Consider the following 24,908-nt stretch of genomic DNA (forward strand, 5'->3'; position numbering starts at 1 on the left):
ATTGATTTTACTATAATGGGATTCCAAAAATCAATTCTGAGAACAGAGAGGGTGATTTTCCACTCCAGAAAGTAAATATCTGATAGCTATGCTTGGGGTCGTTGGCCTTGTGAATGACAATCCTGTTGGCAGGGCAGTGAGCATGACACTGTGGCCACCGCGGACCTTCACATTCCTGATGGGAGTGCCAGGCTCTGAGTCCTGGCTCTGCTGTCCGTCCTGGAAGGCAGCAGGTGCTGAATGGCTCAATAATGCATCTGGGCTGTAGGAGGAAACTTGAATCGGGAGCAGAGCTGTGCATGTGAGCACAGCGTCCTGCACCATTTGTCAAGGAAGCCCGCTTGGTCTGGGAGAGCTGCTCCCCCGGCTGCTATCTCCCTTTGCTCAGTGCTCATCTGTGTTGTATCTCATGAGAGAACCCTTCCTCTCCTGCCTCCCACACACCCTGATGATCCAGCGAACTACCAGTCATGTTCACCCAAGCCCTCTCCCATCAGAGGGCCCTGCTGCCCTGATACACACTCACCCTGATGCTCCAGCAAGCTACCATCCTTACTCACCTGAGTCCTCTCCCATCAGAGGGCCTTGCCTGCCCTGATTTCACACTTATACTAATGCTGGTGGCCCTCTGACAGCTGACTGTGTCATTGTGGTGAGAGATGTTGAATATAGAATGAGCAAACTACGAACAATTGTGAGAGGAGTCATACTGGGTAGTAGGCAGTTAGGGTATTCTGGGTCCCCGAGTCATCATTTTTCTCAAATATAAAAGGGTATTTTTTGCATCATGTCTTGGAATCACCAGAGCAGGTTTCTCCCAAGAGACAAATGCGTATTTTAACATATCAAGAACATGCTTTCCCCAAGAGACAAGGGCGACAAAAACGTATCAGTTTCCCACCTAAAGCACTCACCCAATTCTGTCTCCAGCCATTGCCAAGGGAGTAGTTTCAGACTGGCTTCTTTGTCATTAAAAAGGGACTGAGGGGGCTCGGCGGCACCGTGGCCTAGCGGCTAAAGTCCTTGCCTTGAAAGCCCCGGGATCCCATATGGACGCCGGTTCTAATCCTGGCAGCTCCACTTACTGCCCAGCTCCCTGCTTGTGGCCTGGAAAAGCAGTTGAGGATGGCCCAATGCATTGGGACCCTGCACCCGCGTGGGAGACCCGGAAGAGGTTCCAAGTTCCCGGCATCGGATCAGCGCGCATCGGCCCCTTGCGGCTCACTTGGTTAGTGAATCATCGGACGGAAGATCTTCCTCTCTGTCTCTCCTCCTCTGTGTATATCTGGCTGTAATAAAATGAATAAATCTTTTAAAAAGGGGGGGGGGGACTGAGGACGTTGGCCAGTAACGCCTTTGGGGCCTTTTTTCCCAAGGCCAGGTACCATGGAAGCCAGGAATTCTCCTTTGTTTATGAAAAAAAAAAAGCTGGGATCGGAAACAGCCACAGTTATTGTGGGGACACAGCCTGACTTTGCTCTCCCCTGCCTCTCTCCACCTGCAGAATCCGACATTGCCGACTTTGATGGCCGGAGCTCGCTGCTCTACAGGTTCAGTCAGAAGCTGATGAGCACTCTCAAAGACGTCATCTCCCTCAAGTTCAAGAGCCTGCAAGGAGATGGGGTCCTGTTCCATGGAGAGGGTCAGCGCGGAGACCACATAACCCTGGAGCTCCAGAAGGGAAGGCTCGCCCTGCATCTAAACTTAGGTAGGACATCTTTCCTTCTTTATATCAGGCCAAGAAGTTTGGGGTGAATCCCAGCCTATTCGAAATTGTACCACATATTCACAGTACCTATTCATTTCTAAAGACTTTGCTTTTATTTATTGGGAATAAAGACTAGGCTGGGCTCGATAGCCTAGTGGCTAAGTTCTCATTTTTCACACACCAATATCCCATGTGAGTTCAAGCTCATGTATCGGATGCTCGCAGTCCCATCAAGCTCCCTGCTTATTGCATGAGAAAGTGATAGAGGATGACTCAAAGCCTTGGGGCACTACACCCACATGGGAGACCCAGAAGAAGCTCCTGGTTCCTGGTTTCATATTGGCTCAGTTCTATAATAGAAGTTGTGGCCACTTGAGGAGTAAGCCAGTGGACGGAAGATCTTTCTCCTTCATTCTGTAAGTCTGATTTTCCAATAAAAATATACGAATCTTTTAAAAAGGAAGTGAAAACTGCCACAGAGAAGGAAAGAGAAAAATGTGAGAGGTCTTCACATCCACTGGATCACTCCCAGATGCTTGCCATGGTTGGGGCAAGCCAGGAGCCAGGAACTCCATCTGGGATTCCTGCAAGGCTGTAGCAGCATGTGTTCTTAGGTCATCTTCCACTGCCTTCCCAGTTGTATTAACAGGAGCCTGAACTGGATCCAGAGTGGCAGGGACTCAAATTGGCATGCTATCTCAGATGCCAGAGATGTGGTGATAGGTTAGTCTTCTGAATCATAATGCCATTGCCAGATTCCTTAATTTATTATAAAAAAATTACAAAACCTCTGATCCTTGTTATCCTTGTTTCTTTTTAAAGATATCTTTATTTGTATTACAAAGGAAGATCTACAGAAAGAAGGAGCTAGAAAGTACCATTTGCTACTGCTTTCCCAGGCCACAAGCAGGCAGCTGGATGGGAAGCAGAGCAACTTGGATACAAACGGGTGCCCAGAGAGGCTCCTGGTGCATGCAAGGCAAAGATTTAGCTACTGAGTCATTGTGTCAGGCCCTATCCTTGTCTTAATGTTGGGCTTTGACAAGTTTCTTGCATAGAATGGATATGAAAAAGAAAAGCAATGTTTTGTGTCAAGGAGTAAATGTGGTCGAATACCAAAATTGAAAGCTCAGAGTCATCCGTTTATTCCACATGTGATATCTTAAAGTTCCACCGTGGGGATTATGGTCTACTGCTGAAAGTAAACGGTTACATTAGAGGGAATCGGACTTTTTCCTTGCAGTGGTAGAGATGATGGTATATTAAGTTTTCCCATTAAACTCAGATATATATGTTTTTTAATTTTTAAATTTAAATTCTTCCCAGTGCATATAAAAATGTACCGCATAATGCAATGTAATTAATAAAAATAAAGAAATTTTTTTTAAAAAGGGCCTAAAAAATAAATTAATTTAAATTCTTCATTTTTCATGATACAATTTCTTAGGCTCAGGGATTTCCCCTTCCACTCTCCCCCAACCTCCCCTCTCCAAACACACGCTCTGCTTTCTCCTGGATTACAAAAATAGTTTAGGTCCTCAGCAACAGTCATAAGCCCATCATGGACCCACACTCATAACCATATAGGTGATGGTATAAAGCCTCACATAGCGGGTGAGTAAGCGCAATGAACTTCTCTGCATTTTACACAGATCTCAGATTGCTTTGATCCTGTTTAGGGAGTCCTGTCCTATCTGTGTGCCGCAATGAAATGTTCCCTTCTCTTAAATGCTTCAGGCATATTTGTTAGGCAACACAGGATTCCTTGTTTCTTCCTTAGGAAGGTGTTGCCGTAGATTAGTGTGTTAGACCTGTATGCTGTGGTTGTAGACAGCAGATGTCTGAAAGCATTGAGTAAAGGGAATGACAATAACTTTGTGTTACCATAATGGAAAATCTGTAATGCAACCTGCATAATGAGAAGGGCAGCATTTTGCTCATGGCTGCAACTCTAGGACCCAGGACACCTGCCCAAACTCAGCAGTTGTTGGAAATTCAGTTCATTAGAAATGGACAAGATCCAAATATCTACATGGATTTTGCTGACCCCACTCACCCCTGCTGCAAGCCTGTGTTCTGATGGCCCTGTGAGCCACACTCCTACAATGTAACCCCAATAGTTACAGGATTCTGAGAGTAAGCCAGCATCCTGTGTACTCCTTGAGAAAACTATGGTTGTGAGAGTGGATGAAATCGGCATTCTGGAATGTGATCATTGTGTGTGACCATTGTCTACATCCCTCCTGAGCAGTGGCGTTTCCAACGTGTACCTGTTGAAACTTTTGTTCAGTAGGAGATTCAGCCTGTGATTATAAAGTCAATTAAAAATGTTATCTCAAAAGACAAAGGAATAACAAACAAAAGTTCTCTGTATCAGTACTTCTGTTGCGGAATTCAGTTCATTATCTTGCTATAAAATATGTAAAGATCACTCCTTTCGGACTTTTACTGTAACACTACGTATTGCTTCCATCATTCAAAATTGTTTAAACTCCGTGATAATTATGTGACCATGTTGATGCTATATATTTTTTTTTTTTTTGGTTTTTGCGAGGCATTTAGGTCCAGGATTTTTCATATTTGAACCAAGATTTGGTGAATTTATGGATCTTGTTATCACTGATTTTGTCAACAAATATTGTGTATCTAAAAATATGTGCCCCAATTTACAGATGGGAGATCATAGGGTCAAAGAAGATGAGCTATATGTTCCAATTATATTGGTACTGATTGTTGTAGATGCGACTGATACGCACTTACACCCATTCCAGGTTTAATCATTGTTCAGATTATTAAGTGTATGGAAGGGATCTGGTGCTTGTCTCAGGAGTTGACATGCTGTTTGTGATGCTTGCATCCCACTTAGGAGTCCCTGGTGTTAACGTATTGCTGCCCATTCTGGCTGTAGCTTACTATAAAAGTGCACACATTTGAGACAGCTGGTGATTGGCAGTTCTAGTGGCTGGATCCCTGCCAACCAAATGGGAGACCAGTTCTCAGGACTGAGGACATCTGGGCAGTGAGGTAGTAGATGAGCCGTGCCTTCCTCAATGCCTCTTCATCTCTCTCTGTTTCCAATAAATAACAGATGTGGGGAAAATGTTTAAAAATTGTCAGTTTAGAAAGCTTTGAAAAATAGCATTAAACTGAAATAAATATTGTCCAAAATCCTCTGTACTAACCATGTCGAAACATGCTAATGCGTTGTAGGCATTGGTCTTAACGTGAAACATGTTATTGTTAAGAAAGTATATATTTTAGGAGACAAAGCGTCCTATCTGCTTCTTTCATTCATCAAACAATCACAGCAGCCACACTGACTGTGCTTCTGGGATCCCCCAGTATGTGCAGTGGCAGAGAAGGGAGACTCCTGGCATGCATAGATTGTGCAAGGGAGGATGTCCCTCAGGGCTCAGGCACATAGTGAAGTGGTCAAAGTTCCTGACTTGCTCAATGAACTCCTGTGTTGCTGAAAGTTCTTCACGTTATCCAGAAAAGTCAAAGTGAAGCTTTATTCGTGGCCTTGAAACTGGCCATTTGAACAAACCAACTGTTCATATATGTAATGCCTATCATGTTTCTTGAATTGTGTTAAACACATATTTTTGTTCAAATTACTATTTTTTTCAATTTTTACTTATCTATTTGAAATGGAACGTGATGCAGAAAGCTTCTGTGTGCTGGTTCACCTGCCAAACACCTGCAAACCCTAAGACTGGGCTGCAGCTGGGTGTGGCAATGTCAACCAGGATTCTCATATGAGTGATGGGAACCCAGTGACTTGAACCACTGTGGCTGCCCACCAGGGCCTGCGTCAACAAGAAGCTGGAGTCCAGAGCTGTGTAGAGGTTCACAACCCGGGCACTCTGTCATAGGGTGTGCTTATGCCAAAGGGTGTCTGATGCCAGGCCATATGTCCCTCTCAAGATAGTACAAAGTAAACCCAAATTAGGAATCAGTGTTCAGCAACAGCTCCCAAAGATTTAGGGTATTCCTCGATGTTGAGGACATGTATTTGAATGCGTTAGTAGTAGTAGAGAGTAATCCAGTTTTGAGGTTCATGTCCAGTGCAAATCACAATGTTTCCTGCTTTTCATCTGCCTCAAAAAAGCACCAACAACACTTGACTTGCTTCTTGAAGTACGAGTGGTGGGTGAATATTTACTTTGGTGTCTGAATACTAACGCATTATATCCTTGGATCACCACCTGAGTTCCTAGAGAATGACCTTTTAATTCTAAATTCAAAAACCTTGGAAACAGCACAGGTAACACATTGTTGTTGTCTGAGAAGCTTAATGAGTAAGTGAATAATAGCCTCCTTGGTAATCTGACAGATTGAAGATGGGAAATTCAGAAGACGGGATGGAGGCAGGGATGAGAACCTTCGGGCAAGTGACTGTTGGAAATTATCAGTAAATCAGGATCTCCCCGACAACGCCTTCCTCTTCCCCCATCCCACGATCCTTCATAAAGAAGGCTCCCATCCCCATTTCTCCCATTATCTGAGGCTCACACATAGTGAGAGTGAAAATGGTTTCTATGCTTGAACTATAAATGTAAGATTAAGCAAATCACTCCATTGTGGAGTGTCATGTGGTTAGTCTGCTTCTGATATGACACCCTTCCAATGTGCCTGGGGAAGTTGCAGACGGGAGCTTAAGAACTTCCATCTGTGCAGAAAACCTATGAGGAGTGCTGCTGGGTTTAACCTGGTCCAGATCTGGCTGTTGGGTAGTGATGCAAGCTCGCTGTTTCTCTCTCTCCCTCTCTCTCTCCCTCTCTCTCTCTCTCTCTCTCTCCTCTCTCTCTCTCTCCCCCTCTCGCCCTCTCCCTCCTTCCCTGTTATTTTACATTTCAAGCAAACAAATCAGCACTAAAGCTACATAAGTACTTCATATGTATCATGCCATTTATTATTATTGCTTTGAGAGACAGATGGAGAGAGATTTTGCAGAGAGAGAACGAGAGGTCCTATTTCAGGCACATCTTGGAGCACTTCAGCAGCAGTGTGGAATGGTCACAACCAGGAGATGTAAGCTTATAGCACATTTCCCCTTTGCATGTCTGAGAGTCAGTTACGTGAGCCTGTGAGCACTGCCCCCTCCAAGGCACTCTTTTTCATGATGCTGGAGTCAGGAGGTAGATCCAGGTTTGCAAATCCCCAGGTTTGCAAATACCATTAAGATGGTTTATGAAACTTTGCCCTGTCATTCTGTTTCAGGGAACTGAAGGCTATTGTAGCTTTCTCTCTTCGTAAATTATTGGTTATCACCTCTGATATTTTAGCAGTGATCACTGAAAAAATTTCACCACTTTTCAATTTAACTTCATATTACAAAATGTAGACTATTGATTAAAAAGCTGTAGACAGGCTTTTTTCCCTAATTTCCTCAATGTTTACTGGCACATTTTCCCAAAACGATTGCTGTTTTCTTCAGGCTCTTAAAATACTGCTAAGTAAATGAACAGTGTAAACAGAGAGTAATCTCAATCCACTCTTAAGAAAATGTCAACAAATTAAGTATTCATAAAAACACATGAGCGGTTTTGCATGAAATGATAAAAGAATTAAGGTTTACAGCTTCAGCAAACACATCAAGCAAATTGCAGTCACTATTTATTTAAGAAAATGTGCACTTTCATTGCCATAAAATTTTAAAATTTTGAGAATTGTTGCAAGGGATGGGAAGACTAAATGTTCAGAACTGAAGTGAATGTGTACAGTGGAAGGATGGAGTCTAGCCTCGAGAGAAGTGAAGATGGGCTAGGAAGTGCTGCCCCCATCCCGCAGTTACTGTCCTGGGTGTTAGGATGATGGTGAGCAAGGTGGCAGTGCATTCCAGTATGGTACAGTGGAAATGGCCAGCCTGGCAAGCCCGATTCGAAAGCTTAACAGATTGGTCTTCTGCTACACATACTGGCAAACCAGGATAGGGGGCGGTCTGGTGGGGGTTATTGTGGGTCGCCCCAACTAGGCTGCAGCTCCCACTGGTTGATGTAAGGGCCGAACCAGACTGGACTGCAACACCCATTGGTTCCAGTGCAACTCGGGACTGGAAACAGAACCAACCCAGCAATTGCAACCACCAGCTGATCAGGGTGATGGACTGTGCCGGGCCCTGTGCTTGCTAGAACACACAAGAAACTAATCTGGGAATACCTCAAAGTATCTTTGGAGATCTCCCCACTTGAACTGCTAGACTCAGAATTCTAACCAAGAAAAGACAGAAGACAGAATAGGACAATCATTCAACCCAGCTACATGTTGGCAGCGAAATATGGGACAAATGGAGACTTCATGATGGACCATATCAATCAGTGGACCACCTCATCGAGCGAAACTGGCAGTGACTCATAACTGGAGAACTATTAACTCCACTTGAGCACATATCTCAGAGTATGCCCCACATCCGGGACTTAGGGTGGGCGGGAAACCAGGGGGGGCTTCTCCCTCAATATCCCCCTCTACCTCAGATACATGATGGAAACAATATGGACAAAATAGCATTGCTCACCTCCCTATCCCCCTGAACCTTTTTTTTTTTCTTTTTCTTGTTTTTCCTTCAACTATAGTTAACTATGTAAAGATTGTCAACAACAATACAATAAAATGGATTAAAAAAAAAAAAAAAAAAAAAGAAAATGTGCACTTTCATTGCCATAAAATTTTAAAATTTTGAGAATTGTTGCAAGGGATGGGAAGACTAAATGTTCAGAACTGAAGTGAATGTGTACAGTGGAAGGATGGAGTCTAGCCTCGAGAGAAGTGAAGATGGGCTAGGAAGTGCTGCCCCCATCCCGCAGTTACTGTCCTGGGTGTTAGGATGATGGTGAGCAAGGTGGCAGTGCATTCCAGTATGGTACAGTGGAAATGGCCAGCCTGGCAAGCCCGATTCGAAAGCTTAAAGAATTAAAGGTCACAGACAAGAGTTGGGAGAGCAGAACCCATCACACAGCATGGTAGTGTTACCGTTACTGTTTACACTTGGAGGGGACACTCCAAGTTTACTTTTAAGAAAAAGTTACACTTGGATTTAAAAATAGCAAGCTTCTGGCAACTTACAGGCCATTTTATAGTATAAAATGCAGTTCAACTGTGTCCCAATAACTTATACCAAAACAAATTTCAGATTACATGAGATAAAACGTAGCAGAATTCTTCAATGACCCCAGAGCGAATGGAAACTTTAAAACTATTACAAAAATCTGGAAACCAGCTATTAAACATCAAAACAAAATGGCCAAACCTTTCAACACAAAATATATGAAAGGAAAGTTAAAATTCGTGGCATGCAGGTGCAAAATGGTGACTGGGGCTCAGGTTCATTGTTTGTAGGTAATTTCCTCTAGAGGACTGAAGATGGGTGTTCTAAAGCCCTGGTTCAGGACCACTCACACCCACACAAGAGCAGCTGCAGTGATGACTCAACTCCTGCTTCACCTGTACACGTCTCTCCCTGTCCTCCCTGCCTCAACTGTGCTCCCCTCCTGCAAAGCGTTCAGTCAGCTTTCTCCTCTCAAGCTCAAAGAATGTGTGCTGCTGCTAAGAGGAAAGAGGACGGTCTTTTTCAACTTGTGTTTGTGGCCAGTAGGATATTGCTCCTTTGTTTATTTAATTGTTCAGGTCCTGCAACTGTCACTGGGACTGGTGGTTAGCACCCATTGAAATACTCACCTCCAAGTGCCTGGTTTTGGAAACAGCTCCTGACTCCATTCTCCTGGGAACTGTGCAGGCAGCAGGTGAAGGTTCCAATCATTGGCTCTTGAGATTTCATGCAGTACCTCTGCAGAGCTCTAAGCATCCATCAGTCTGGCTGTTGCCGTTATCTGGGAGTGAACCAACAGGTGAACTCTCTCTTTTGCTCACCTATCTATTTAATTCTATCTGCTTCTGTTTGTCAAAGAAATGTATTATCTAATTTTTCAAGTACTGAAATCACACAATTTCATCTCAAGAAGGAGTTGTAAGCATCAATTAATCTGCATTGTGGTCCTGGCTCTGTGTGCTAAGCCCGCCAGTGCTTTACAACTCCACCACAGCCTGAGATTCGGAGATGACTGTTCTTTACACTTGGGATCAAGAACATTGGCAAGGACTGTGTGATGTTTTCCAGTGTCACTTGTACAAAGGCTGAAGAAGCACAAATGTTTCAGACTTCAGATTTGTTAAAAATGCTGTAATATTTGCATTTACCTCAGGAGTATGCAACTACACGCACAAGCACACACACACACACATACACACACACACACAAGATCCATTCATCTATTAGACAGCTCGTATGCATGGCCTGAAGGCAGTTTGATATCATACTGTGAGTGCAGCTGTGTTTTGAAGACAACTTACCACATGAGATCAGATCGTGGGGCGTTTTCTTCCTGTAGCATCACATTTGCTACAGAAAATCTTCCATTGTTGAAGCATTTTTGCTGATGATGTGTTCATTTAGGGATGCTAACCTGGAAGCATTAAAAGTTGCCTTCTACCTCTCTCCCTCACAGATGACAGCAGCAAGGCCCGGCCCAGCAGCAGCCCGCCAGCAGCCGCCCTGGGCAGCCTCCTCGATGACCAGCACTGGCACTCGGTCCTGGTTGAGCGGGTGGGCAAGCAGGTGAACTTCACCGTGGACAGGCACACACAGCACTTCAGGTTCAAGGGCGTGGCTGATTCCTTGGACATCGACTATGAGGTGAGTTGATGCTCCCTGCACATCCCCAGGCTGCTTGAGGGAGCGCAGGTAAGGGATGGAGAAATAGATGAACAAGTATATAACTACATAACTCATGAAAGGGGCAGTTGAGAGAAGGGGTGGGGGGCCAAGAAACCTTGCTCTGGGTCTCATCTCCCCACCCACACTGTCTCATGGTCAACGAGAGGTGGAAGCCAGCAAGACCCCCAGCATTAAGATGGGAAAGAGCCGAACTGTTCTCATATTAAAGCAACAGGTCTCTGATTCACTTTTGTATCTTTGTCCTGCTTGTGTTTGCATACAATGACACACACCTACAGTTAGCTGGAGTAGTCCACAGGAATCTGGAATCTGTGCTGTAAACTCTTGTCTTTGATTCTGACCCTCAAGGAAGGTGTTTAACTGATAGAGACAGAGCTGTTTCTGCCTTCTCTGTTGCGAAGAAGCTCCAAGGGGAAAACAGCTCTGTAGGTCAAAGCTCTGGAAACTGACAGCCAAATCACCCACCACTGTGGGTATGCAGTCTGCCCCTACTGTGCGCTGAGCTCTGTGCAGAGGAACATTGAGGAAAGTTCACCGAGGCCCTCTCCCATTCTCAGGGGAGCTTCAAGTTCGATAGTCGAGGAAAATAGAGGGAGAGCAAAGCCCCCAGCACTGACAGAATGCAGGGAACAGGAGCTCAGCTCAGAACGATGGCAGGAAGCTTCCAGAAGGCTCTCAGCCCTTCTTGAGAATAGGGATGGCCTCGGCAGACTTCATGCAGGCATGGTGGGACATCGCCTTTGAGGGCCAACAGTCTGAAGTTGACAGTGTTCAGAACAGTTAGCTCTGCTGTGTTGCTGTGGTCAGTGTGCACCATTCCTAAGGGCTAAATACTGGGCCTTCAGCAACGTGATTACCTGGATAGTAAAGACAATCTTGATTTAAAACAAAATTTTAGAACGTACATACCTGCAATCAATTTTAGAAGGTAATAAATTATGTTAAATTTATTTTTCTCTATCTGTTTCTATATTATTTCTCAGGATTTTATAACTGTTCTCTACAATCATAGGAATACTCTACATTGGGCTGCTATAGAAATGTTCTTTCCAATTTCAAAGTTAAAAGTGTCTTTTTGGTAGGTTGAAATACATCATAGTGGAAGCGTTTCCACCACTAATATTGATGAATACAAAAATCAAGCTTGATTAATTTCTTCGGGAGCGGTATGGTGTCAGCAAGCCGCAAGACTGACTGAAAGCTTGTTTACGCACACCATGTGTTTAAAACTGAGGTGTAAATTTGTAATTGCTCATTAAGGTTATATATATATCCATCCATCTTTAGGTTATTAAACCTATATGGGTAAAATAATCCAGGCACAAATCAAAAGCAAGCCTCGGAATCAAGTGGTTACCTGGAACTTTGAAATGAAGTGATTGCACCTGTATCATATTATTTGCAAATTCTGCAGTTTGCATTTTCTGCATTTTTGTGTGTGATCCTGAACTGCCTGTTTTTGCACATTTACAGCACACTGTGTGATGCAGAGAGTGACAGACACAAATAAGGATGAGGTGACAGCCACCTTAAAGGACTTGCTATCATCTAAGACAAGGGGTTACTCGGGAGCTGTTTCACAGCACAATAACATGCTGGGTTCATGCTTTAGACTAACAGACCCGTATGCCTGTTCAGTACCAGTCCAACGCACAGTCTTTGAAAACTTGAACCGAATAAACACTTTGTGTCCCACCTGAAACTGTGAGTTAGAAGCAGAGGGCTCAGTAGTCTGATCTCCCTTGTACAGCCCTGCAGGATTCTGCTGTGCCAGGTGCCTGAGAACCAGGTTGGGGAGCAGAGACAGGCAGAGTACGGTGTGCACAGCCTGGGTTTGTGGTACGCGGAGAGAGGAATGGAAGGGGTTGCTGAAAGAAGGAAATCTGCCAAGAGAAAATTACAATGATCTGTCGGTAGATAACGGGACAAGGTGAAGGATAAGAACAGTAAAACTGTTTGGACCCAACAGTTTTGATCAGTGTTATGAGCTGTGGGAAGAATCTGCTCTTTGGATCTCATTCTTAGCTTGGGGCACTCTGGGTAAGACACACCATACATTACCTTCAAGAGCACATTTGTGCCCTTGGAGGCAGAACCCAAAATAACAGGTGGATGTTTCGAGCTTCTTAAAACTTAACACCTGTGAATATCAAAAATTTTTCTTTATCAATTTGTTAATTTGATTGAAAAAATGAATGCCCACAGTATTAGGGAGTATTTTAAAACAAACATGTCCTTTATGAACATGTAACAACAAATAAATATAAACAAAAATGAAAATTTAAGCTTATAACTTTCCCCCCAAATACTTTGTCTCTAATGATTCTTCTGAAATTCACCCTCTAGGCAAATTTAACAATTACTTGTAGGTTGACTAGCTACGGTCTCTTATATATAGAATCTGCAGGAGATCACAGCTAGGTGGCTTGAAACATAACGTCAACACTGAGGAAAATGGAATCCAATAATGTCACAATTGGTGACGTTGGAGCTAATGTCTTGCGGACACTCCTGCGTGTCTTGGTGTCTGTGAGTGTTCCCCTCAAAAGAACCAGCTTGGAGCTGCATTAGATATGTCAGAACTTGCCTGCATGGTGTAGCCAGCTTACGCTGGTGATCACAAAAGCAGACAAGTTATCTGTAAACCAGCTGGAAGACAAGATGTATGAGAAGTCTCTAGTGTCGAAGACTCATAATTTAAAGGTAAAATCAATATTGATGGGAACCTTGATCCATTGGAGTCACTTGGGTGGTAGTTAATCATGGGACGGAAGATCTTCCTCTCTGTCTTTCCTCCTCTCTGTATATATCTGCCTTTCCAACAAAAATAAACAAACTATGCTAATGTGCTGGGCCCTATATTATTTTTTTAAGTACAAGAGTCATGGAGAAGGTAATATTGGAAATTGTGTATTTGACATTAAAATTTAAGATGAAAAAAGATTGGACCTGACATGGTAGCCTAGCTGCTAAAGTCCTTGCCTTGCAACTGTAGGGGTCCCATATGAGCACCAGTTCTAATCCTGGCAGCCACACTTCCCATCCAGCTCCCTGTTTGTGGCCTGGAAAAGCAGTCCCGGAGGGCCCAAGCTCTTGGGACCCTGCACCAGCGTGGGTGACTTGGTAGACGCTCCTGGCTCCTGGCCGTTGCGGCTGCTTGAGAAGTGAATCATCTGATGGAAGATCTTTCTCTCTGTCTCTCCTGCTTTCTGTATATGTAACTTTCCAAAAAATTAAAAGATGAGAAAGATAAAGGCCATGGTAAATAATCATCGTGATCCTTAATTAAAAGCATGTGCATTTATCACGTTAATATCATATACAATATGAAGAAATGTGAAGAACCTCATGGAAGTTTCTGTCTGCTCTTTATAAGGTGGCAGTTCCAGAGTGCAGACTCAGGGGTTGGTTAGTGGTTTTTCAGTTAAATTGTCCAATGAATAAACTAATGAACGGAGTGTCAGGAGGAAAACCAGTATTAACAGCTTGGGGGATGTTCAATCAGATGTCAATCAAACAGAACAGAGTGACTTCAGAATAATCAGTATTTAAGGTTTGCGAATAATTGTCACCATCTTTCGGCCAGACCAAACTTGATGGACTGAAAATCAAGGCAGTGCAAGACTTCAAATTTACTGAGAAAGGTTTGGTAACTCAGGTTAGAATGAGAATGTGAATGGTCAGACTAACATATTTATCATTTACAGAGTTAAAACATAGGTAGCAAATACATTATACGGAGGTTTATTAGCTGTTTAGAAAATCCAATATTGTATTGGAAACAAAAGCTATCTTCTACAATACTCATTAAAATCTTTGGGGGCAGGGGAGGGAGAATAGTATGGACTTATGAAAAATGTAAATATTTAGAAGTTGCCCTTGGCATATCAATAGCTACTCAGACATCCTGAATAGGAAAGCCTGCCTTCTATGTGTGCATGTGTGCATACATAAGCGTGTTGAATCTCTGTGTGTGTGAGAGACAACAGGATCCTGATATGAAGATCGTTTAAGTCCAAACTAAAGGTGACATTTCAAAGCAATGGAGAAAACCAGGGTTACTCATGAAATGGTTAGCATAAGTACAAGTGTGGAAATAACTCTGCTTCTCTAGAGAAAGTGTTCCCAACAGCCCAGGTCTGCCTAGAAAATAACATATCCATGAAAATTGTAACCTGTGTTCATGTTTATTGGACATAAAAGTGATAATACAGGATTATCCCATAACTTCACTGCCATTATTGTGTAGCTTTTGTGTTTCCTCCCAGCTTATATTTCAGACACCATTGCTGACTGCAAATAGAACAGCTTGCAAACAATTATAACTTACAACCAATTCAATCAACACTGCAATCTTATTCCCATTCACCACAAGTAATTGAATAAGCATTATAATTGATAAATGCACAAGATCCAATGATACTGATTTTTATTTGCTGTACTAAACCATACGGCCAACTTAGGCTTTTTTTCTGGTTTTCATTTTTATAGATAATATCTTGTAAGTAATCTCTAGCACTAGTCTTTTGACATACAATGCAGGCTTTATCTAAGTTTCTGTATTGTTGAATAGAGGTATGTTTCGTTTGTTCCTTTGGTATGGCTGTATTCTCTAAGATGGTTGTAAAAATGATAAGTACAAAGACACCGATTTTCTTTTATCTTTTATCTCCATCTCTAAATTATTGTTTTACTTAATATCAAAGGATTCAAAACGGAAATGAGATGGTTTTCTATAATAGGTCCTTAAGAATCATGTAATTACAGATATTTTTGTATGCACTAATCAGCATCTTCTAAATGCATAATCAAGAGTCATCTATAATTATTTGAGCCACTTGGCTCGTGCACAAGTTTTAATCTACTGCATGTGTTTTCTTGTCTATTCATTTAACACTTATACCCATGAGCTTATTTTTATTTCCTCCCCATAAAGCTTAGTTTTGGAGGAATTCCAGTACCAGGCAAACCTGGGACCTTTTTAAAGAAAAATTTCCATGGATGTGTTGAAAACCTGTACTACAATGGAGTAAACATAATTGACCTGGCTAAAAGAAGAAAACCTCAGATCTACACAGTGGTAAGTCAGTCTCTTTTTTATCTGAATGATTTTTACCATGTTGGAGTAAGTTTTGCTCGTGCTGTCTCAGAACCTCCTCTTTTCATGTCTGCCTCCTCAGCTCGTTGAGTTTCCCTCAAGCACCCTACTTGACATTGGACAGCAGGGGCTCAACCAGGGTGAATCACACTATTGTGAGAAGCAAGTATATTCGAAACATAGGTAGAATTCAGCTTCTTTGGCTAAAGGTTATGTTATAACTGTGTGTAGGTTTAGTGTTCACACTGGATTAACATGGATTGTATTATCCCAAGATACAACAAGTTCTCTAGCAGCATAGAGTGTTCTACTCACTGATTATGCCTGATTATGTTTATTTTCAAGAATGGAGTATTTTTCATGTATTTTTATGTAGTTTGAGTAAAATAACATTTCTGCTTCCCCTCCCTCAAATTTTCAGCAATTCCTTGCTTATCTTGACCTAAATTTTTACAACAAACTACTTTAAATCTACTTTATACTGAAAAAGTTAACTGTCAAATAAGCAAAGAAGTTGTAAGAAGAAAATCCACTCTTCCTCAAGAGTTTCAGAATCCAATCTCAAAATGTCAGTTTCCCTCATGTAATTTATTCTTGCACAACCAGGTTAAAACATGACCTTTTTTGGGGGGGGAGGGACTTATTTCACTAATATTGTTATTTAAATTATTTATATAAAGTGATGAACTTCACATATTTCACAAAAACAGGAGCCCAGTGATACTTCTTCACTCTGTTTTCCTCCTGTCCACATTTCCCACGCACCTTCTTTCCTTTTTATTTCTTTGAAAAATAATTACAAAAGCATATTTTCATTTTGTTTTATAATCACAGGCCTAACACGTCATTCAACAAAGATTTCAGCACATGGCAAGTAAACAAACAAACAAGCAAAAACTATTATTCCTCAAGATTATAAGCAAAGTCTGTAAACAAATAATCAAATTTGAAAATATTGTGGTAACTAATACACAAACTTCAAAAATTATTATCTATATCAGCACAATTCTTACTTTGAGGATTTCACTTTTTTTAAATACTGAAATACCTTTACCCATATATTTCACAATTTCATCTTCTAGTCATCAGTTGATGGACATTTGGGTTGATTTAATGTCTTAGTTATTATGAATTGAGCTGCACGTCTCGATCTTTGTCCCAATGCTGGGCTGTTTTGTAATTTCCTTGTCATACATCTTGAAATTTGCATTGTGAAATCATCAGCTTATTTTTATTATTTAGGACTGCTTTATAACCATTTTTATTGTGATTCAATGCAAATTTTAGGGGTTTTCTTTTTGCTGCTGTTTTATTTTCTTTTGCTTTGTTTCATCTGAAAAAAATTTCTTGGGTATTTCGATTGTGATCTTATTGGATCTGTAAATTATTTTTGATAATATGAACATTTTGACGTTGTTAATTCTTCCAAGCTATGAGCATAAAATATTTTTTCAATTTGTTGGTGTCTTCTTCTATTTCTTTCCTTAATGTTTCATTACTTGCATTGCAGAGAACTTTCAAATCCTTTGTAGAATTATCCAATTGTATTTGAATGCTTTGTATCTATTTTAAATGTAGCTAATGTTACAACATCCCTTATTGTGTCTACAAAGGCTACTGCTTTTTGTATGTTGATTTTCTATCCTACAATTTCGCCTAACTCTCTTATCAGTTTCAATAATCTCTTAGTGGTGCCTTTTAATTCTGCAGTACAAAGGATCACGTCTCCTGCATATATGGATCATTTGACTTCTTATGTTTCAATTCATATCTCTTTGATTTCTCTTTCTTTTCTAGAGCTCTGGCTAAAACTTCCAGAACAATGTGAAGTAGTAATGCTGAGTATTTATGCTAGTCTGAAAGCACTTCCATTAAAATGTTCCATCATTTAATGTGATCCTGTCTTTGGGTTTGTCATATATTGCCTCGAATTTCCTGAACTATTATTCAAGAAAACAAAATTTACTTAAGGTTTTTGTTGTTGTGCCTTATGGCGACAAGGTGGTGTATTTGATCAAATACTTTCTCTGTTTCTATTGGGATGATTATATTAGTTTCATTTTTCAAATATTGATGTTGTGTATCATATTTGTTATTTTGCACATGTTGAATCATGTCTACGTATCTGAGGTCTACTCCACTTGATCCAAGTGGATGATCTTGCTATGCTGTTGATTTGACTTGCTCATATTTTGCATCTGTGTTCATCAGGGATATTGGTCTCTAGTCCTCTTCTTGTGGCTGTATCTTCCTGGCTTGTGATTAAGATGATGCTGCATCGTAGAAAGACTTTGAAATAATCCCTCCCATTCAAATGTTTTATATAATTCACTAACAATAAATACGTTTATTTCCTAATTCAAAAGAGTAGTGGAATTCAGCAATGTAGTCATCCAGTCCTGGACATTTCTTGTTGGGAGAATCTTGGTTACTGATTTAGTCTCTGTTCTAGTTATTGGTCTCTTTAGGTTTTCTATGTCTTCCTGAATCAATTTCAGCAAACTTTGTGTGTGGAGAAATCTATCCTTTTCTTCAAGATGTTCCAATTGTTGGAATAAGGCTACTGTAGTACTTCCTGAAGACATCTTTATTTTTGTAGGATTTGTTGTGGCACCTCCCTTTTCATCTCTGATTTTATAAATTTGAATTCCTCCCATGCTTTTTGTTTGTTTGTTCATTTGTTATTTAAGACAAGCTATTTTTTAACAAATTACTTAATCAATTCACTGATCTTTTAAATCTTATTTTTGTGTTTTAACTTTATTTATTTTGCCTCTATTTTTTGTTATTCTTCCTGCTAGTAAGTCAGTGTTTTGGATTTTGTTTTTTCTTACTATTCTAGGTAATTGAAATGCCTTGAAAAGCTATTTAGTGATGCCTTTCCAATTTTTGATGGAGGCACCAATTTCAATAAACTTTCCTTTTAGTACTCTGTCCTGTAATGCTATACTCCATGGGTTTGGTATGATGTTTTGTCATCTTCTCTCATTTATTTCTAGTAATTGCTTCACTTCCTCTTTGAATCATTCATTGCATATTTAGGACTGTATCTTACAGACTCTATGAATTTTCTAGGCTTTCTTGGCTTGTTAATTTCAATCTTCATCCCATGTTAGAAATGCAAAGTTCAGTTTTTCTTTTATTCATGGAGTTACTCTTGGGGTCTAGTAAATGGTCTATCCTAGAGAAGGTTCCATGCACTAAGGAGGATGTATGATTCTTTTTTTTAAATTTCTATTATTTTATGATACAGTCCCATAGGCTCTCTAATTTCCCTTAACCCCTGCCAAAATTCCCTCCCCGACAATGATTTCCCCTATACTATTTCCTATGCAGATGTAAGTCCATCATTCTGCTATTTAAGTTTATCCTGACATTGTGGATACAAACAATAGCAGAGAGTCTGGCATCCTGTTGTCAAGATACATGCAACAGTTTTATTGGGAGTCTATCTTTGATTTGGATCAGAGTGCATATTGCTTTTTATCTGCATGTCTGGATATGATAGTCCCTATTGTACAGTTACTATCAATGAAAAGCCATAAAAATAACAACAGAGAGAATAATGGGGAATTTACAGCAACATAAAGTTAAATAACATGCTGTTGAATGACCAATTTCTCATTGAGGAAATGAAGGATATTGAAAACCTTTGTGAGACAAATGATGCTAATGTATGTCCTATGAGTTAGTGAACAAATTAATAAGGAAAAAATAACATTTTAAAGAAGGAAAATAAAAAAATAAATATAGCAAATTATCTGAAATGTACCAAGAAGAGTTTTGAAAAGTGCTATTGATCTTATATTTTGCATGAAGGTTGCCATGTATCAAACAGAATCTATGATATTTGTCCTATGGGGATTGACTTATTTTAGTGCGCATAATGGTCTCTAGTTGTGATTATTTGATTGTAAATGGTAGAATTTTATTCTTTTTAATGGCCAGCAGTATACCACGGAGTGGATATACCCCGATTTCTTTATCCGTTCCTCTTTTGACGGGCATTGGGTTGTTTCCATGTCTTTGCTACAGTAGATTGTGCTGCTGTAAATACAGGATCACAGATCCTTTTCTCATGTGAAGATTTAATTTCCTTTGGATATAGTTCCAGGAATGGGATAGCTGAGTCATATTGCAGACTAAGTCTCAGTCCTACTAGCGCTCTCCATACTGACTCCCATAGTGGGTGCACAAGGTGCACACTCACCAACAATAAAGAAGGGTTTTTTTCCTCACATCCATAGCAGCAGGTGTTGTTAGAGTTCTGAATGTGGGCCAACTCGCTGGAGTTAGGTGGAACATCAATGTGCTTTTCATTTGTATTTCCCTGACATTTAGAGAGTTTGAGAATTATTTTTTCATACATCTGTTATTTGAAATTGTTCTGTTTGAAAATGTCAGCTCATCTCGCTCATTTCTTCACAGGGTTGTTTTAAACTTTTTGAGGTTCTGAAGCTCTTTGTAAACCCCGATTATTAGTCCCCTCTCAGTTATGTAGTGTGTAATGATTTTCTCTCTTCCTATTGGTTGTTTCTTCGCTTTCTTGATCATTTACTTTGCTACACAAAAGCTTTTCAGTTTGGTTATTTTTTGCTTTGACTAGCTTTTGGTGTCTTTTCCAAGAAGTCTTTCCCAATGTCTATATCGTGGAGTGTGCTTCCTATGTTTTCCTCTAATAGTTTGATGGTTTCTTGGTGCAGATTCAGGTCCTTGATCCATTTAGGATGTTATATATATAAAATAAATTGTGATATTTTAATTAGTTATACATAAGATAGTAGGAAATACAGAATGAGAACTTTCAGGACCCATCAGCATGCTGAAGTTGACAGTAACTAAGTTTCTGATTTCCTTGCTTTCTGAGAGATTTCAAAATGGTTCCCATCTAATAGTCCAATACAGTGAGGACATTTCTTGAAAGGGAACTCGCTTAGAGGTCATGACACTGCAGCAAACATGTTGAAGCCTGACCTAAGTACCACACACATGTGGGATGGTGCGTTGTTCAAATGCTTCAATCCTGTGTTTATACGACAACTATATCACAGCCGAATTAGAAAGAGAACACGACTGTGGTTTTAACTCAAAAGTTATTATCTCTAGCATTCTTCTTTAGCCCAAAGCAAACCTTGCTTTCCTAAGTACCTTGTCATATTTATACAAAATGTTTAAGCAAAATATAATAGTTGTTACTACGATCTTTTTTTTCCTTTTTTTAAATTTCATTTTATGACACATGGTCATAGGCTGTGGGATTTCCCCAACCCCTCCCCTTGCCCTCCCTCCATGTTGGATTCATCTACCTTGTTGCAGTATTACAGTTCATATCCAGTCATGATTTCTTCATTGTGCACATGTATCATGCAGAGAGTCCAGCATCTTATTGTCCAGATAAATTCAATAATTTCCCTGAGAGACAATCCCTGGTCTGAAAGTAGAGCTGGCAGAATATCATCCCCTCCAATGAAAAGCCACAACACAACATCAACAACAATTTACAATATCATGGAGTTAATTGACATGCTATTGAGTGACCCATGGTTTTGTATAAGGTGATAGGTACCATATTGCTTCTTACCTCTGCAGGCTGCCATCTAGCTTTCCCAACAGCCTTTGTTGAAGAGACCAGACTTTTACCCTGCATTATTTTTGGGCTGGTTTTGTTTGTTTGTTTTGCTTTGCTTTACATTGTTTTGTTTTGTTAAAAATTAGTTGGCTGCACATGTGCGGAATCCATTCTTTGGTTTCCATTGTGTTGCACTGATCTTCTCTGTGTCTGTACCAGTCCACACTGTTTTGATGGGCACTGCACTGTAGTACGTCTTGAGGTCTGGAATTGTGGTTCCAGATGAATGTCTCTATCATCTTTTCTATCTCAGAGAAGACTGCTGTGTGTTTTGCATTGTGCTCTCTTTGAATCCATGTATTACTTTCGGTAATACGCACATTAGATGATGTTGATCCTGCCAATCCAAGAACATGGTGAGCTTCTCCATCTTCTAATGTTTTGTAATTTTCATCATAGAGGTCTTTTACATCTGTGGTTAGGTTAATAGCAAGATATTTAAAATTACTCTCCACTATTTTAAGGGGGACTGTACTTAAAATTTCTTTCTCAGCCATGGTTATTTCTGTACTCAAATGCCATTGATTTATATTCATTAATTTTGTATCCTGCTACCCTGCAAAACTCTCTTATGGGTTCCAGTTGTCTTGATTTTCAGCTTCTCCTATGCAGAGAATCATGTTATCTGCAAACAGAGATAATTTAAATTCCTCATATCTAATCTGAATTCCTCCCAAAATTTTTTTCCCAATAGCTCTAGCAAGGACTTGGCTGTTTTAAAAGTGGGCATCCTTGCCTAGTTCCAATTCTTAGTGGAAAAGCTTCCAGTCATTCCCCATTTAGTACGATGCCAGCATTGGATTTTTCATATATTGCTTTGATTTTTAAACAGAATGTTCCTTCTATGCCTATCTTGAGTAAGATTTTTAGCATTCGGTTGGTGTTGGATTTTATCAAATGCCTTCTCCGCACCTATTGAGATGATCATGTGGTCTCTATTTTTCAGTGTGTTGATGTGGTGAATGATGTGTGTTGGTTTTGTAATGCTAAACCATCCCTGCATGCCAGGTACAACTCCCAACTTGTCCAGGGAATGTGCTGTTTTTATCCCGATGGCTAGTATTTTGTTGCGGATCTTTTCATCTATGCTCATCTGATATATCAGCCTATGTTGTCTCTTTCCATTGTGTCTCTTATTGATAATAAGGTGACATTAGATTCATAGAAGGAGTTTGGAAGGATCGCTTCCCTTTCTTTTGTTTGCGAAGCTTATGGAGAATTGGCATACATTTTGAAATATTTCTTACAATTCAACAGTGAAACCATCTAGTCCAGGGCTTCTCTTGGTTGGGAGGGATTTAATTACTGATTCAGTTTCAGTCCTTGTCACAGGTCTATTTAAATAGTTAAGTAGCTTATCATTCAATCTGGGTAGGTTTTTTTTTTAAATTAATATTTAGCATTATGTGACAGTTTCATAGGCTTTGGGAATCCCCCTCCCCCTCCCGACGCCCCTCCCCCCTGGTGGATTCCTCCACCTTGATGCAGCATTACAGTTCAAATTCAATCAAGATTCTTTCCTTGCAAACATATATTAAGCATGGAGTCCAGCTACTTATTGTCCAGATGGGTTGAACAGTTTCTTGGGGAGACCATTTCTGGTCCGAAGTCAGAGCTGGTATAATATCATCACAGTCAATTAAGAGTCCCAATATAACATCAACAGCAATTTGCAATATTATGGAATTGACATAGTTTTGAGTAACCAGTATGTTAAAAACAACAACAACAACAACAACAACAACAAAAAAAAAAACCAAAAAGAACAAAATAACAAAAAACAAGTCCTAACCACAACCTATGATTAGCTCATTGACATCTCAATTTTAGTTTATATACAGGACCGGACCGGCTGCTATATACCTTGAAAAGGCTATAGGGTACCATTCAGCTGTCTCATATCTATTTCATTTTAGTATTTAGCCATTTGTTGTGTTGAAGTATAATTTTGTTGATCTTGGCAGATTTTAGGATAATCTACACTGGCTTGTAACTCTAGCAAGACATTTGTCAACAATTAAGGTGCAGAACATTTTTTTTTGGGGGGGAGGTGCAGGAAAATCCTCAACACCATGGTGAGGAGTGACTAATCTTTGTGTCCCACCCAGCAAGGCATGAGCCAATCCATGCCAGCTCTTTTCTGTCAGATTTCAAGCTCTACTTTCTGTTGTTTGTCTATTTATTTTAGGGGTTTTTTTTTTTTGGTTTTTTTTTTTTTTTGGTTTTTTTTTTTTTAGTTTGTATGATTGTTTGTTTGCTGTGAGGAGTTTTCGAAGCGATCCCGATGGTCACTGCGAGGGAGGGCGGGGGTCCAGAGGTGGAGCCAGGCTCGGACCAGAGAAAGCTCTCCTCCCTGGTCCCGAAGGACATTAATTGTTCTTCTGTGTCTGCTGACCGCTCAGGGCTTCTGGTTGTCTTTCCGATGACGTTGGTTTCTGCGCGGTAGTGTTTGGACTTCTTCCATCCCCTGTGGAAGCTCCGGTTGGGGGTGGGTGACCTCAGAGTACTCGGCCTCCGAGGGCATCCAATTCCCTGTGGCCTCAGCAGTTGGGGTATAGTCCTTGTTGCTCGTATTAGTAGTTTGTGTTGAAGATCTGGGAGTCTTCATGGTTGGGATCCAAGCTTCCTCCTTACCACCTGCTCCACTCTGGAGTGCCCCCCTGCTCCACGCACATGACCTCCTGTTAAGAGGTTGTCAGGATCGCACCCGATTCCCCCCTCATGCATTGGTATAGTAGTTTTATTGTTGTTTAGTGCCGCTTTGAGTCTGTTGTCTATGGATTACCAGATTTGACCTTGATAAGCTATATTGTACTTTTTTTCTCTCACTCTTTTTATGGTCCTGAAAGATTTCCCTGCACTCCCTCCCCATTACAGGTTAACATAGCGTATTGAGGGTATAGTAGGTTTTACAGTTTTTTGATGTAGATCTTAAATATTCTGACAGTAATTGTTGGTTTATAGATTATATCGCGTTATCTTATTGCATTGGATACAGGTTGTTAGAGATTGCACTAATATTACAATATACAGGTACTATCTTTCAAGTTGTCATCTTTTCATCTCAGATTAAGGCGAACATGTGGTATTTAACCTTTTGGGATTGGTTCATTTCTCTTAGCATGATGGATTCCAGTCGGGCCCATTTGTCCACAAAGAACTGCATTTCGTTTTTTTTAATAGCTCAGTAGTATTCCATAGAATAGATGAACCATAGCTTTCTTATCCAGTCTTCTATTGATGGGCATTTTGGCTGCTTCCAGGTTTTTGCGATTGTAGATAGTGCTGCTATGAACATAGGCGTGCATGTTGGTTTCTTGTGTAGTAGATATTTTGGATATATCCCTAGGAGTGCTATTGCTGGATCATATGGAGTGTTGATTTTCAGTTGTTTGAGTATTCGCCAAACTGATTCCCATAGAGGCCGTACAAGTCTGCAGTCCCACCAGCAGTGGAGAAGGGTTCCCTTTTCCCCACAGCCTCGCCAGCAAGTGTTGGTGGTATTATGTATGTGTGCCATCCTTACTGGAGTTAGGTGGTACCTCATTGTTGTCTTCATTTGGATTTCCCTTATTGCCAAGGAACTTGAGCATTTTTTCCTATGCTTGTTTGCCATTTGTGTTTGTTCTTTTGTGAAATGTCTGCCCATTTCCCGTGCCCATTTCTTGAGCAGTTTGTTTGTTCTGTTGTTTTGGTTTCTCTGTAGCTCTTTGTATATTCTGGAGATCAGCCCTCTATC

At 40.5% G+C, this 24,908-nt stretch overlaps 1 protein-coding gene across 1 annotated transcript in view; it reads left to right on the forward strand.

The window, feature by feature from the left end:
• The window catches only part of LOC101521841 (contactin-associated protein-like 5), a 415,974-nt gene that overhangs the window by 144,388 nt on the left and 246,678 nt on the right, over positions 1–24,908 (forward strand). Inside the window, exons 5-7 of the mRNA XM_058664165.1 lie at positions 1,505–1,708; positions 10,213–10,400; positions 15,379–15,522. Of these exons, the coding sequence (XP_058520148.1) occupies positions 1,505–1,708; positions 10,213–10,400; positions 15,379–15,522 (536 nt within the window). The remainder of the gene's footprint in view (positions 1–1,504; positions 1,709–10,212; positions 10,401–15,378; positions 15,523–24,908) is intronic.

The sequence above is a fragment of the Ochotona princeps genome, chromosome 5 (assembly GCF_030435755.1).
Source record: "Ochotona princeps isolate mOchPri1 chromosome 5, mOchPri1.hap1, whole genome shotgun sequence".
Taxonomy (NCBI): Eukaryota; Metazoa; Chordata; class Mammalia; order Lagomorpha; family Ochotonidae; genus Ochotona; species Ochotona princeps.